At 37.4% G+C, this 16,720-nt stretch overlaps 1 protein-coding gene across 1 annotated transcript in view; it reads left to right on the top strand.

The window, feature by feature from the left end:
• The window catches only part of LOC110450604, a 42,450-nt gene extending 25,787 nt beyond the window's left edge, over positions 1-16,663 (top strand). Inside the window, exons 2-4 of the mRNA XM_021498213.1 lie at positions 14,779-15,145; positions 16,090-16,119; positions 16,593-16,663. Of these exons, the coding sequence (XP_021353888.1) occupies positions 14,779-15,145; positions 16,090-16,119; positions 16,593-16,663 (468 nt within the window). The remainder of the gene's footprint in view (positions 1-14,778; positions 15,146-16,089; positions 16,120-16,592) is intronic.
• The last annotated feature ends 57 nt before the right edge of the window (positions 16,664-16,720 follow it).

Genomic DNA, 16,720 nt, shown 5'->3' with positions numbered 1-16,720 from the left:
CGGGGGGTTCGTGTTTGTCTTTACATTTCCGTCACAGTTAGATCATATCGAAGACCATCGATCAATGAAACATACACGATACACATTTTGGGACTAGATGCCAATTTTCATCAAGAATGAATTGTCTATAAAAAAAATTTATTTCAGAAAGATAAATATAAGGATTAAATAGTTTGTATTGACACAAACAAACAACACATAAATAACAAAAGGAAATCAGCGAAGTCGGGTATACTTTCGGCTTTAATGTTGAGCGTTATTTACGTGTGTATATCAATATAATATACAGTTTACATGTCTTAAGGGCGACATCATGTACGTGTATATAGATATAATATACAGCCTACATGTCTTAAGGGCGAGGTTATGTACGGCTATATAGATATACTATACAGTCTACATGTCTGAAGGGCGAAGTTATACAGTCTACATGTCTTAAAGGCGAGGTTATGTACGTGTATATAGATATACTATACAGTCTACATGTCTGAAGGGCGAAGTTATACAGTCTACATGTCTTAAGGGCAAGGTTATGTACGTGTGTATATAGATAAAATATGCGGTCGACATGTCTGAAGGGCGAGGTTATGTACGTGTATATATTTATATAATATACAGTCTACATGTCTTAAGGGCGAGGTTATGTACGGTTATATAGATATACTATACAGTCTACATGTCTGAAGGGCGAAGTTATACAGTCTACATGTCTTAAGGGCGAGGTTATGTACGTGTATATAGATATAATATACAGTCTACGTGTCTGAAGGGCGACGTTATACAGTCTACATGTCTTAAGGGCGAGGTTATGTACGTGTGTATATAGATATAATATACAGTCTACATGTCTTAAGGGCGAGGTTATGTACGTGTATATAGATATACTATACAGTCTACGTGTCTGAAGGGCGACGTTATACAGTCTACATGTCTTAAGGGCGAGGTTATGTACTTGTATATAGATATACTATACAGTCTACGTGTATGAAGGGATACGTTATACAGTCTACATGTCTTAAGGGCGAGTTTATGTACGTGTATATAGATATACTATACAGTCTACGTGTCTGAAGGGCGACGTTATACAGTCTACATGTCTTAAGGGCGAGTTTATGTACGTGTATATAGATATACTATACAGTCTGCGTGTCTGAAGGGCGACGTTATACAGTCTACATGTCTTAAGGGCGAGTTTATGTACGTGTATATAGATATACTATACAGTCTACGTGTATGAAGGGATACGTTATACAGTCTACATGTCTTAAGGGCGAGGTTATGTACTTGTATATAGATATACTATACAGTCTACGTGTATGAAGGGATACGTTATACAGTCTACATGTCTTAAGGGCGAGTTTATGTACGTGTGTATATAGATATAATATACAGTCTACATGTCTTAAGGACGAAGGTATGTACGTGTATATATTTATATAATATACACTCTACAAGTCTGAAGGGCGAGGTTATGTACGTGTGTATAAAGATATACTATACGGTCTACATTTCTGAAGGGCGAGGTTATGTACGTGTGTATATCTATATAATATACAGTCTACATGTCCTAAGGACGAAGTTATGTACGTGTATATATTTATATAATATGCAGTCTACATGTCTGAAGGGCGAGGTTATATACGTGTGTATAAAGATATACTATACGGTCTACATTTCTGAAGGGCGAGGTTATGTACGTGTGTATAAAGATATACTTTCCGGTCTACATGTCTGAAGGGCGAGGTTATGTACGTGTGTATATCTATATAATATACAGTCTACATGTCTTAAGGACGAAGTTATGTACGTGTATATATTTATATAATATACAGTCTACATGTCTGAAGGGCGAGGTTATATACGTGTGTATAAAGATATACTATACGGTCTACATGTCTGAAGGGCGAGGTTATGTACGTGTGTATATCTATATAATATACAGTCTACATGTCTTAAGGGTGAAGTTATGTACGTGTATATATTTATATAATATGCAGTCTACATGTCTGAAGGGCGAGGTTATGTACGTGTGTATAAAGATATAATATACAGTCTACACGTCTGAAGGGCAAGGTTATGTACGTGTGTATATCTATATAATATACAGTCTACATGTCTGAAGGGCGAGGTTATGTACGTGTATATAGATATAATATACAGTCTACGTGTGTATATCTATATAATATCCATTCTACATTTCTAAAGGGCGAAGTTATACAGTCTACATGTCTGAGGGGCGAGGTCATGTACGTGTATATTATTAGTTACACGGATTTTTGGCAGGGTATACGGGATGGTATGACCCTAAATGGTTTCGTATTTCCTGAGGCCGATACGTCTGTATACACACGTACATAGCCTCGCCCTTAGAAATGTAGCGAAGCAGACCCCGAATGCGAGTAGTCCCCCGTTGCCCCGCCGCAAGATACAAAGACACGTGACCCGTATACCCCTTGTAAAATCACGTGATTCCACCGTATTACTGCTGAGAATCACGTGACATAACCGTATACCCCCTGAGATTTTCGTTTACCCCATGAGATTTACGAATGAGGTTTAGTACACTGTAGTTTTTAACCGATCAGATTCCTAGATTTTTCTCAAATGGGTAATAATATTAGTTACACGGAATTTTGGCAGGGTATACCGGATGGTATGACCCTACAGAATTTCGTATTTGCTTCGGCCTATCGACCTCAGGAAATACGAAACCCAAAAATCCGTGTTACGAATTTATTACCCATTTGAGTCTTTTATATTGGTTTTGTACAGTTCCCCGTCAACTTTTCTGTTGTCTAGATAAAAATGGCACAGTACCTCATTTCGTTTTATCAAAATCCTCGAACTGTTCTTCCTGATTTTTTTCTTTTAAATACGTCCTCGGCATGTTTGTCACTCGTCTGTTCGACTTTTGTGTGATTTGTGGCACATAGTTAGCCCTTTTGGCGAGTATTTCCTCATCAGTATGCGAAGCGAAACGTTTTGCCATAAAGTAAACAGCGAAGCAGACGACGAATGCGAGTAGTCTCCCTTTGCCCCGCCGCAAGATACAAAGACACGTGACCCGTATACCCCTTGTAAAATCACGTGATTCCACCGTATTACTGCTGAGAATCACGTGACATGCCCGTATACCCCCTGAGAATTTCGTATACCCCTAGAGATTTACGAATGCGGTTTAGTACACTGTACCAATTTTTAACCAATCAGATTCCTAGATTTTTCTCAAAGGGGTAATAAAGATATAATATACAGTCTACGTGTGTATATCTATATAATTTACAGTCTACATTTCTAAAGGGCGAGGTTATGTACGTGTGTATATAGATACACTATACGGTCTACATGTCTGAAGGGCGAAGTTATACAGTCTACATGTCTGAAGGGCGAGGTCATGTACGTGTGTATATCGAAATAATATACAGTCAACATGTATGAGGGGTTAGATTATGCTGTTCGCTTGAACCTTGTACATTTTTTTCTGTAATATATACTGTCTTGGTATTTAATGGTAGAAATGAAGAACGTCTGTATGTCAATTTTGTGGTTATCTACGTAAGAAAGGAATGTTGAACCCATGTAAGCCGAATTGATGTATTGCCTACGCTCTATGTAATGGAATCGTGTCGTATTCGTGACTGCATTCACATGAAATTTAATTTTAGATAGGACAGAAAAGCAATATCTCGTTGGGTTCTTTTAATTGTGAAAAGGTATATAGAAATCTTATTTGACTTTTTTACATGTGTTTACATTTCAAAAACGTCCATATCACTTTTTCGGTAAGTGATTACGTCGACACCAATTTGGTTGCAATCTGATAGTGTTATACGAGTACACCTGTTATCTAAATCTTCGTTCGTGGATTTAAAAACTCAACTGAGCTCGCATTTATAAACAAAATGTTTTGAGATGAATACGAAATTAGTGTTTTATGGTCAAATTGTTAGTATAAATGAATTATTAAGACTGGCGCATTTCACACGGGACTAATGACTGTTTCATATAATGTTAGCTAACATTTACTGTTCCATCTTTTCGTATTGCAGAGTTATCTGCTCTTGTGAGCAGGAATTGCTTGTTACGTCATTTGTTTGTGAGAGTAACGTCATCAATTTTTGAGAAAACGACGTAATTTTCTCACACAAACCAATGACGTAACAATCAATACCTGCTCTCAAGAGAAGATAACTCTGCAATACGCAAAGACGGAATATAGATATTGACGAACGCCTGTGATCGTTTTCATTAGTGAAGGCAGACAAAGAAACAGTTGTTGTACTTCACATAGAGTTTAAAAAACATAGGTACAGTCATTTGATGGTGTGAACGTGTTTGGCACGACCCCAAGATGTCTTACAATATGGCGTATACTTTTTGCGCTTGACGGCTCAGAATCAGAACTGATCATATTACTGTAGAAAAAAACATAATGAATATGACTCGGACATGGCCTGGAGAGAGCGAAGCACATACTGTACATTTGTTTCAATAGTATAGTATAATATTTGAATCATTACATTACCCATTTTAATACATACAAAATGTTCCTGTTCTTGGTTTTTAATAAAATGCTTGAGTCTGTTGCTGGGCAAAATCATTCATCCTTGCACTTATGTATGCTCTGTTTTAGAATAATCTACATTCACACTACACTAATATGACGCATCACATGTTAGTTTGAAGTTGACTGGTTTGTGCTACAGTACTATTAGACCATATTGATAATAATAGTATCCTCATTTGGTTCTTGTTTTATCCAAGAATACAAGTATATACCCCCCCTCCCTCTACTCATGTCTGTTCTTAATATCAAAGACGTATATTAATAATATATACGTATCTGATGATATTATACATTATTTTTTTGATCCAAAAGAAACTATTTAAAATATGTTTAACATGTTAGACACAGCAGGTTAGAGACTGTCACGTCTCCCATCACTATACGTATAAAATGAAGATTTTAGATTTTCTTTTTAATAATTTAGATAATCCACGTGAAATGATGAAATTTAATGTTTGCACTGATTATATACCTTAAAAATTCCAGGTATCTACAGCAGGAGATTCTTCCTTTTCATCGTCGCTGCTGTCATAAAGTTTTGTAGATACCTAGAGATAGATTGGCATATATCAGCTATAAACATTTGTTTGCAAGTGAAGTTTCAGGATGTACACCATCGTATAACTTTGTGACTTTTTTTGCGATTTTGACCATGTTTTCCTCGATGTTTGATTGATACCCTTCCCATGTCATTGTCAAATTTGAGGGTCAAATATTGTGTGTTGTGTTGTGTTCAGTGATGATTGTGTTGATGGCATTGATGTCAGTTTCATGATGGACTTGTTGTTCTTGAGTCAATATTGGTGTTAAATGTGGTTGAATAAAAATAATTGCAATCACCAGGTACATCACATATGCCGATTAGTTTTGATTTGAAATGGTTGCTGACGGTCGCATATTATGCAATTTGTTAACAAAAATAAAAGTGATGAAAATATAATGTTTCTAATTCTCTGATATTCATAAAGCAGAGCAAACTGATGTGTTCACTTCAATGTCTAATCAAAATTTGCTTGTGACATTCATGTAAGCTTTTTGATGACAATGCCAACCATTTCTTTTTTCGATACAAAAGGAAAGGAATCGTGGAAATAAACACGCCCAGTGTATTGAATATGGTCAATACTTTTTTTCAAATTCGTTGTTTCGAATACATAATTTGCCTGCTACGTTACATTTCGCTCTATTATTCGATTAGACATATTTACCAGTAAAGAGCTCCGCTCGGGTGACTACCCGAGAGCTTCGCTCTTATAATTTTGAGAAGGACTCTGTAACGATATCTGTAATGTATAAGTATCCTTAGTCGTGCTTCTCCTGGCATATGTACTGTAAAAGTGGGGATTTTCGCGGTGTGCAAATATTCGCGTTTTTCTACTAAATTTGCGGGAAAAAATGTTCACACACAAATATTAATTCTATTTAAAGATCATGTAAATCGTAGATAGACAGTATATATAGATACTTGATCTGTGACAAACGCGAAAATTTCGACACCACGTTCAGTTGAAAGGGTCACAACGCGAACATTTCTACCCGCGAAAATTTCCAATTTTACAATAATTAAAATTAAGGCTATAATAATATCCCTCTTCCCTTAATAATAACTAAGCTTAGAGCTTATTTACAACATCAAAGTCGTTTTTTGAAATTATACGCTATTTTTAAGGTCAATCATTGTATAACTAACACCTGACTTTTTCCAAAAAAAAGGGAACACACTATTCTTGTACTAATAACAGAAAAATAAAGATCTACGTAAAAAAATCACTGTTTTAATTTATGTTTTTAAAACACATACAAATATACATTTTAATAGCTTCTAAACCTTACATAGTCTAAGTCTAGACAATTGTTCTAATTTCAGACATGGTCATCAATACCAAACAGCCTTTACAAATACATGGTATGTCAAGCGCGTGATAGGAATCTATAGAAAAGGGAAGGTTGAATGGTGTATTGTAATGAGTTTTCATAAAGGTATAAGTCCTTGTCAACCACCTCCATACTTCCAACACTGAAGTAAGAATATCTCAATAGCCGTCCATTGTCCATAAGTCCTTGTCAACCACCTCCATACTTCCAACACTGAAGTTAGAATATCTCAATAGCCGTCCATTGTCCATACGCCATCTCCCAGTTAGTTCTGTAATTTTGAACTTGAGGAGAGTTCACAACGAGGCACGATAACTTACATTAGGTGTACTTCAACGATGGAACTTTGGACATCTGATATTTGTGTTCTATTGCAATGGCGTCGTGTTAATGATGGCAGAGACGTATATATTAATGTAATATATACGTCTCTGATGATAGGTAGCAAAGGAAATATAAATAATAATAGTAACTCGAGGTTCTTATATATCGTTTTATCACAACCTAGTTCGTAGGTAGTCTCAAAGCGGTTCACAAATTATTATCCGTGGTTATAGGGCCTTTACAACCAGCCAATATCTTTCTCAACTCCCTGAGGACCATACAGCCGGTGCTGCCATTTCGGCGCTCACAGCTAGCATTCTACAATTCTAGCACTGCCCAACCACGTACACTCATTTACAGCTGAGTAGACTGGAAAAAGTGGAATAAAGTATCTTGCTCAAAGATACAACACAGTGCCGTGCCGTGACTCGAACCCGAAACCCGTCGGCGTCCTACCACTAGACTACCGTGCCTCCTAAACAGTATAAAAATGTTAAGAAGTTAACAATGTCAAGGAATTTGTGTATCAATAAAGTCATTTGTGCAAGCATAACTATTGTTTACTGATAGGACAGGTAAAAGTACAGAGACTAAGTTAAGAAATGCACATGCTTTTTATGTCCAAATACTTTTTATGGTATGTATAAGTCAATCAAACTGGGTAAGTGGCAGCCAGAACATCACGTTGTCAAAAAGGGCGTGTTTTCAATATGATTCTGAGATATTTACAAAGTGACATAGGAAATGTTTATAAATGAAACAAATGAGACGGAGGAACATATAAAATCAATAATACGTTTTTTTATGAAAAGTTCTTTTTTACACAACCATCTGGGTAACAAAGTAACAAATTCAGTACATTTTCACTCTCTACGCTAATATGTAGTACTTATGTTCCGTGTTCTCGACGAAATGGCTTCCCAGTGTTTAGGAAATTATTTTACTCGTGCTCCAAATTTTCAGAGTTAATTGACTAAACCACAAAACATCAAATTTATACATTTCCTAGAAAACGAGTGTTTTAAGAAAGCGAGTTCAGTACAAAGGGCCATATACCTGTAATAGTTATCAAACAAAACGCAAGTAATGACCTTTCTCAGACGTGGTATCGTAAACAATATGTCATATACAGTTTATTGCATTAGACTGTGAAAATAATAAAAATTTGTTCACGGTTCAATAAATGCTTGGTTTCCGTTATGATCAAAACGTAACGCTATGATTATACCGATATATAACTTAAGTCATAATTAAACGGATTATTACAAAGAAATTTGTTAAAAAAAGTCAAAAAATAAATAAGGCAGGTAATACAAAAATTAGAATATTATCAAAAATAGAAATAAATAAATAAAACAAATTAAATAAAAAACATTAAATAAAGTTAAAATAATACTAAAAAAAATAAAAATAAAAATGTTTTAACGTTGTCGGGAGCACATATCAAAAACATTTGTATTTTAAACAAATTGATGTTTCAAATACAAATAGAATTATGACAGGTATATAACTTTGTCACTTTAACGAATAAAAGCACTTATATTAGTTACAAGTACAATTTATTTCAAATACCGTGAAGGTATGGGTATGTTTATTCATCAGGAGCCATTATACTTTTGTTGCGGTTAAAATTTAGATACAAATGGTTCATAACGCTGCCCAGGCAATTAGGTCGTAAAATGTATGTGAACTCTTACAGAAATAAGATGCATTTGATATAAATTGTTATAATGTTATTGAAAGAGAGCGTGTCAGAGTAAAGATATACTTTGAAGATATATGTTAAAGGGAAGGTGAACAGAATACGTGTGAAAGGCACAGCAACACTGATAGTCCAATAGCGTTTAACGTCATAACAAGTATTCACATCTTATATAGATAAATAGAAAAAAATCCTTACAAAGGTATTGTTCAAGTTCAAGTTTTATTTACCAAATGCAATACAGCATATAGGTTTAGTTTAAACTTATTTTATTGCCAAAAAAGCATATAGGTTATACAATTACATCACACATGGTTCATAATAAAATACAATATATAAGATGGCGGAGGATAATTCCTTTTTCATATTAACATATAAACGTCCACAGTTTAGCGATGATTTTAGTTAAGCGCTTTTTGAGTCTGAGATAGTGCCCTTACGTACGGGATAACCCTACTGTATTTTGAAGTTAGTGCCCTTACTTACGGGTAACCCTACTGTATTTTGAAGCTAGTGCCCTTACTTACTGGATAACCCTACTGTATTTTGAAGTTAGTGCCCTTACTTACGGGTAACCCTACTGTATTTTGAAGTTAGTGCCCTTACTTACTGGATAACCCTACTTTATTTTGAAGTTAGTGCCCTTACTTACGGGATAACCCTACTGTATTTTGAAGTTAGCGGCGGTATATCGTGGTTATACTGTCGCAAATTATTTTGATTGACCAATCAAATGTCGTGTAACATCTCAAATGAATTAGATTTATGATTGTTCTAATTCAATTTCTGTATGTTGTTTTCTATTGCGCCCATTGTGGATGCGCCAATTCGCCAGTACAGTGAGAGGATAAATTTAGGTGATGATCTACAGTAAGAACGCTTACAGCATTTATACAGTAAATGGATGTTTATTAGAATATTAGACCGTGGTGTGCTGTTTCTGTAAACAGTTTTAAAATATGCAGTTCAATTTCATGTATTGACTATAATGTTCCATTTTAACGTGTTTGTGTTTCTTTCAATGTGATAATTAGTATTAACCGACTAAATGTAACTTTAACTATGGATATCTACTACAACGGTATGGTACCACAAAACTAAGTACTGCGCTAACATCCAGACTAAAAGGAGTGATTAATATAAGTTGATATAAATTGTTTCATGATTGTTGAAAAATAAATGATGTTAAATATACCATTCACTAAACAACGATCTGGCCAGCGGCATCACCAGTGAGTCCTAGAAGGATATAACAGCTGTATGGTGCAGTGTAGTCAATTTCGGACAAACTGTACCTATTACTAAATCTTACAGGGTCCATCACAGGTGTGTATTACGTTCATTTCCCTGGAGAAGATATTTTGTTAAATACAGTCACCACCTGTATGATGCTGGCTAAGTTCAGTTCGTGACTGGAACATCACGAATATACATGATCGTGTAACTAACTCTATGCATGGGTGCGTGTACTCTTATTTCGTCTGTTTATAGCAAACAAGCGTTGCTCATTCTACCGAAGACGACGCCCTACATAGAGCGTGTAAAAAGACAAATCAAAAGACATCAGGGTAAACAGGGGATTTGTTTACGGTTTCTTTTCCTTCACTGTGATTTTTAACAATACTGGGCGGCAGTTGTTTGACTCGGCGTCAAATGAACAGGCTTAATCACGCGATGGCGTGTTACCACAGTCTGTGTCAGGGTACGCTGTAATTATATGTGATGACAATACGTGTACTATTTTTGTGATAGTTTATTAGCTTGTCTGTGTGGGAAGCATGCCGATGCACCCCATAGCATAACACTCACTCGATTAATTAACTGAAAACAGACCAACCAGAGATTTCAAGGGAAACACCATAAAATGACTATCTATATAGCGAGTAAAAACAGACACACTAGAAGTTAACTTTGGTAATCAGGTGTATTCACGAAGCGTAGATTACCGACTTACATAATAGAAGTTTAAAGTTAATTTAGCAAGTCCATAGATGTATGTAGCGAAGATAACCCACCTACACACTAGAAGTTAACTTTAGTAATCATGTGTATGGACGAAGCGTAGATTACCGACTTATCATCATACTCATCATCATCATACTCATCATCATCATCATCATCATCATCATCATCATCATTATCATCATCATCATCAATCAACATATAATGTAAACATTGAAACACATGATTTATATATATACACATTTACAATAACAGTACACACTGAGGAAAACAATTTCCTTGGTCCAGTTCAGTGAATATAAATCTCAGGTGAACATTCACACACATTCTCTCCCTCCCACATGAACACACACACGCACGCACGCACGCTCTCACGCACGCACACATGCATCCTCGCACACGCACTAACACACACACGCACGCATATTCATACACGCTCACATACTTCCTTGCACATACACACACGAGCACACACACACCAATCATCAGACTTACGCACGCACAAATCATCACACATATGAGCACGAACACTTCCTCACACACGCACGCACACTCCCTCACACACTTCAGCACACACATCTCACAAACGCACTCAAACATCATCACACACACACACAAACGCGCCCTTCCTCACACACACACACACATACACGTACTCACTCACACACTTTTAAAGCACACACACCACACAAACGCACGCACACATCCTCGCACACACTCGAACGCACCCTTCCTCACACACGCACGCACGCACATATCACTGTGATGCGCTACCACCAATATTCAGCTAGTATTTACACATACTAATTCATCAATAATTAGTTATCAGACCATACGATTTCGAATGATCATCAAATGTCATCACAGTTCAATATATGTTATATACTTTATATATTATTGGTAAGAAAACACAATTGTGGTTCAGCAAATAGATGAGTAGCAGTGCCTGCTCAGTTATTGCTATAATAGATGTGCATAGCTTCCCTTATGAAGGCTGCACACTTAAGTCTGAAATCGTCTCTGGTGGGGTGGTCTGGCAAGTCTGGGACTAGGGACTCTGCACCAAAATGTGCACACAGGAAGTCCTCGTCTTCCATGTCATTTAGATTACTGTAAACCTGTGGCCCATACTCAAGCATAGCATTAGTCAAAAAGCGGTTTTTCAGTGGCCTGCTTGATTGACACGACACACATATATGGCGAGTCGTGTCTTGGACGTCTATCTGACAACAGGTACATCGTCGGATTTGATGTGAATTAACACAGGTCAAAACATTACACAGGAAGTAAACTTGTCTAATATGCTTCGTACATGTGCAAGCAGCCCACAGAACATAGAGATGGTACGTCGAATTAATTCGTCTTAATCTAATAAAGTCATCATCGCTGGATAGCCTCGTTCTTAAGGCAATATTTTAAAAACGGCTAATGGCTCTCCATGCGACACGTTTCCACTCACCTTTTCCTGGGAATTTGAACTCTCGCGAGATAGGATCTTACATAGGTTGTATTTGTGAAGTATTGCAACTATATCCGGGATGAAACCACGTTGTTGTGTTGTATTTCCGTCTTCCTCGCCAATAGTGTAGTTATATAGACGGACTAAGAACATTCTTTTTATAATGTATCTACAATCTAGGTAAATCAGTTGTGCTAGGAAGATGAGTTTCTGTTGGTCGATAGTGGCGCCTATTCGCTGGATCCCCAATATGCTTTCTGCAATGTCTGGCCGTGTCCTTTTCCTTACGTTTAGGATAAGTTTGGCAGCGTAATGCTGGAACGTATTTAAATTACGGATGTCCGTCTGGTTGATTTGCGACCAATGTTCGCATCCGAATGGAATTGCTGGAATGACGACGTTCCTGTATAGATTAACTTTCACTAAAGCATTCATGGAAGTCGACTTTGCATTAATTCCAAGAACAGCATGGATGACTCTTCTTGCTTTTTCACATGCTTTAGCAACCCGTTCGCCATTGTTCATCATATTGGAAACTGGGACGCCGAGGTGTAGATATGATAATGCAACTTGAATAGGATTGGTTCCTATTGACCAGGAAAACGAGGGTTCCCTTGGAAGGAATCTGGCTATCACGATAATAGACCATTTGGAACTATTGAAACTATACTGCCATGTCGTGCTGTAGGTGTGACATATATTTAACATATTTTGTAGCGAGGCTGGTGTAATATCAATTAAGGCAACATCATCAGCGAGAGTAGGATTACCTACCGGTATAGACACGATTCTAGCTCCTTGGTTGCTCTTTTCTAGGGTGCAAAGTAGGCTGTCAATAAACACTTGGTAGAGAAAACCTGACAACACCTCACCTTGTTGAACAGTGAACCATTCTGACGTCATACCATCATACGTCACCGCACTTAACACGTCATTGTAGGGATTATATATAGTTCTGTATAGCTGACCCTCAAGCCCAGTTTAAACATCAGACCTTGATGCCACACTGTGTCGAACGCCTTTTGCCTGTCTAGAAAGGCTATGTTAACATTACTTTGCTGTTCCATGTTCGAAAATACAGTTTCTTGTAAAGCAAATGAAGCAGTGGTACAACCGAGATGCATGCAAAAACCATTCTGTTGTTGGTTTGGAAACACACCAACAGAGAATGCCAAACGCGTTTGAATCCGGTTATTCACGACCTTTTCGAATAGCTTATAGGTTACATATAGAAGTGCTATTGGTCTATAGTTGCCAGGGTCACACTGGGATTTGTTCCCGCCTTTGTGGATGGGTATGATTAGACCATTCTTCCATATCGTAGGGATACGAGCGTACCGTTTGATGTGGTTAAACAGCTTAACAAGACCGAGTATCAGTTCGCGACCACCATATCGGAGGTGTTCATTCTGAAGGCCATCTATGACTGGGGCCTTTCCCAATTTGGTTTGTCGGATACAAATTTCAACATCTTCAAACAAGAAGTCGTAGTCCATTGTATCGCAATCAAGGAATGGTGGGTAATCCTCGTTAGCATTGATACCAGGTCTATATCATTGGTCTGCGCGCTGTAAACCTGGTTAAAATACTGCGCAGTGTCTCACCGTCAAATTTGAGGGTATTACATAACTTCCTTTTACGTCCATTAAACCGTCTAAGTGCGCGGCAAAAAAGTCGGTTTTTGCAGTCGGCAGCGTCGTTCTGTTCGGATTGTAGCTTATGCTGATAGTCGTCGAAGGCAGCGCGTTGAGTTTTACGGAAGTGCCGTTTTCCCTCCTTATACCCTTTGTATGTAGGGTGGCCCATCCCCCTAGGTCGTCCTTCAGATATCCATCTGTTTCGAAGAGAGCGTGCAACTTTATGCGGCTCCGTAACAGCATGTGTCCAGTACGGTTTTAACTTGGGGTTAAACTTCACCGTTGGTATGCGTTCACGGGCACACATCATACACGAGTCGTAAGTAGGGAGCAAAAGCGGTCCAAGTCAGAAGTCGAATCAATTTTAAAGTCACGGTTGAGACAGCGTTGCATCTACAGCCAGTTGGTACTGAATAAGTTGGTGAACGTCACATCTCCTCCAGTCCAAATGGGGAGGAGGTACATACCCGTAGCTTGGCTCGGTTGTCTCTGGTAGCGATAATGAACATTCAACTACGAGGTGGTCAGACGCGATGTCAGTGTCTGCCGTTCCAAACACGGTGCAGCTCTTTACACAGTCACCGGCAAAGACCACATCACCCAGGTCAGAGTAAAAATGGGATATGTCAATAAGGCAATCTAATGACTCTCTGTACGCGGGCAAGTCATTATCACTAGGCATATATGCACCGAACACGTAAACCGGCGTGGCGTTACCTCGATTTATCTGTATTCCAGACACTCTGCTTGATTGAGGCACGTTTATAGTGTCAATGCAGAAACGGTATTCCTTCTTAACAAAAATCGCAAGGCCTTCATTACCACAAATGGTTTGATCACATTCGTTATGATCAGGGTAAACATTATAGTTTTCGTGAAGCGAACGCGGGAACTCTATATGTAATTCAATGGTAGTCTAAGCTCTGCTAGAATTGTAATATCACAATTTCGTTCAGTCAGCAGTTTATGAATACACATGGAGGAGGAAATTACTCATCTAACGTTCAAGGTAAGTTTGGACAACACCACAAGAAAGGAAAAGAAACTTGTAGTTTGTAGGGATCTACCACCTTTCATTGTCGGTGTCATGGGTAACAGGATTTTGTTTACGCCATTCTTTATTTCGCAACCAGCGGCGGTATTTTACTTTGGTTAGCAAAGATCTTTTCTTATTTGACTCTAAGTTGAGCTTCAAAACCATAAATAAAGGTATCGATAACAATAGATTTAACTATGCATTGTTTGATTTTAGGAGAGGCGATCCCGACATGAAGATCCCGACGACTACGATTACACGTATGACAACGCTTACAGTGGACCCCAGTACCCGAGCTACCATACACCCGACTATAACGGTTATGGAGGCACCTTAAAAGGAACCTCTTTCAAAACGTGGGATCCCTTGAAACATCAGGACAATTTTCGCCATGACACTTTCCCTAACATGTTTGGTACCTGGAGGTCAAGGTCGGATGAGCGGATCAAGGACTCCAGCAGCGGATCGTCCCGAAGGTCAAGAAAGAACTTGCCCCTTATCATTAGTGTGGTCGTTGCTATGGTTGCCGTGCTCGTCATCATCGGAGTGGCACTTGGGTTGTTAGTTTTCACGAGCGATTCGTGTGAGTATTTATCAATGACCCATATAACTACAGGTAAATATTAGCGATATGTTAACTCACCGTTGTCTTAGACTACTATTGCATGATATGTGTCAGTATTTGCCGGCAAATTATGTGAGTATTCATTAATACTGCATGCGAGTATTCACCATTAGCTCACTTTCTACTCTGTAGTGACAAAATAAATTGTGTGAGTATACACCACTGGCTAAGGTGAGTTGAAAAATAACTACATGTATATGAAAAAGCCAGTTATATTTAAAATGATAGAATTATTTAATGAAAATGACACAAAAGAAGTGGCAAACTTGTCCAAATATATAAAACCTACAAATGTAAGAGATTTTTGTATCCTAATTGATGACACTATCCGTACTGTTTGTAGAGTATTGGTATTGTATTGTATGTAAATATTGTCAAATACTGTAAATATTTCACTTTTGAAACTATTGACTCGAAAGAATCTATGTAATAAAGAACTTGAACTTGATCAATCAGCGACTTTTGTGATTGTTCATCAGTGATATTTGAGAATATTTACGAGAATCTTTACCATCGACTCGCGTGAGTGTCCCTTCCGTTCGTTCGTTTACGTATTCAGCGACTTATCTTGTGCATACTATCCTGTTGTAATTTACTGAATGGCCATCCAACTGTTGCCCAACCTCTGTCAGGAAAAGCATCTAAAATTAATTTCCAATCACTGCCATTAACCCTTCGATTTGGAACAATTGTTAAAAGACATATTATACCAACTTGGCGTTTATCATACAGGTATATTTTGGTCATATTTTAAACTGCCCATGCATTGGGAATGTTTCGCTAGCATTCTTCCTTTTATTACATTAATAGCATATGATATAAATACGCAGCAGTTTGAGGTTGAGAGGTAATTTCATTCTTGGTTAATTTACATTATATATTATTGTGTATCTCTTCCACAGCTCCATCAAAGACCAACACGGGTTCACCAGGTAAGTTCGGTTCTAACTATGTCACTTATATCTATGTATCATTTTTAGAACGTTGATAAAGTTTGTATTCTATCAAAAAGATCTACATAACCAGAGGGGGGATTTTATTATCTTTTATATTCTTTATCCAGAAAAAATGTACACATGGTCAATAAATGTAACATTAAAGTGATATCACATACCGATTATTTCATATATTGACACAGTAAGATGCTCTTTATATGAAGTCAATGCACGGTTTAATCTATAAAAAAAGGATCATTACCGCAGATGTACTGTTTTAATTAAAAATGATTCCATAAATATTTACATGTCACACAATTTAGGGTCTGTAGAATAACCTGGGGATGATTGAAATTCGTTTGTAAAAACAAATATTGTCAAAATAAACTAGGCGTTTTCTGTCTTATTTTGAAAACACAGAATTCAGAACATTTGTCTTAACGATTTAACGTAAATGTCTACCTTACTAGAGCATGAAGTCCAGTCAACCTGTATTGGAGGACTACTTTTGGGAGTCCGCAAAATGTTCCCTAATTACTAGTAGTTTCTTACTAAAGAAAGTATACTACATGATTTGTACTTGTGTTAGGCGCTGTAA

Source organism: Mizuhopecten yessoensis, unplaced genomic scaffold, assembly GCF_002113885.1.
Source record: "Mizuhopecten yessoensis strain PY_sf001 unplaced genomic scaffold, ASM211388v2 scaffold5345, whole genome shotgun sequence".
Classification (NCBI taxonomy): Eukaryota; Metazoa; Mollusca; class Bivalvia; order Pectinida; family Pectinidae; genus Mizuhopecten; species Mizuhopecten yessoensis.
The sequence above is the reverse complement of the archived record's forward strand: the minus strand, read 5'-3'. Positions and strand labels throughout refer to the sequence as shown.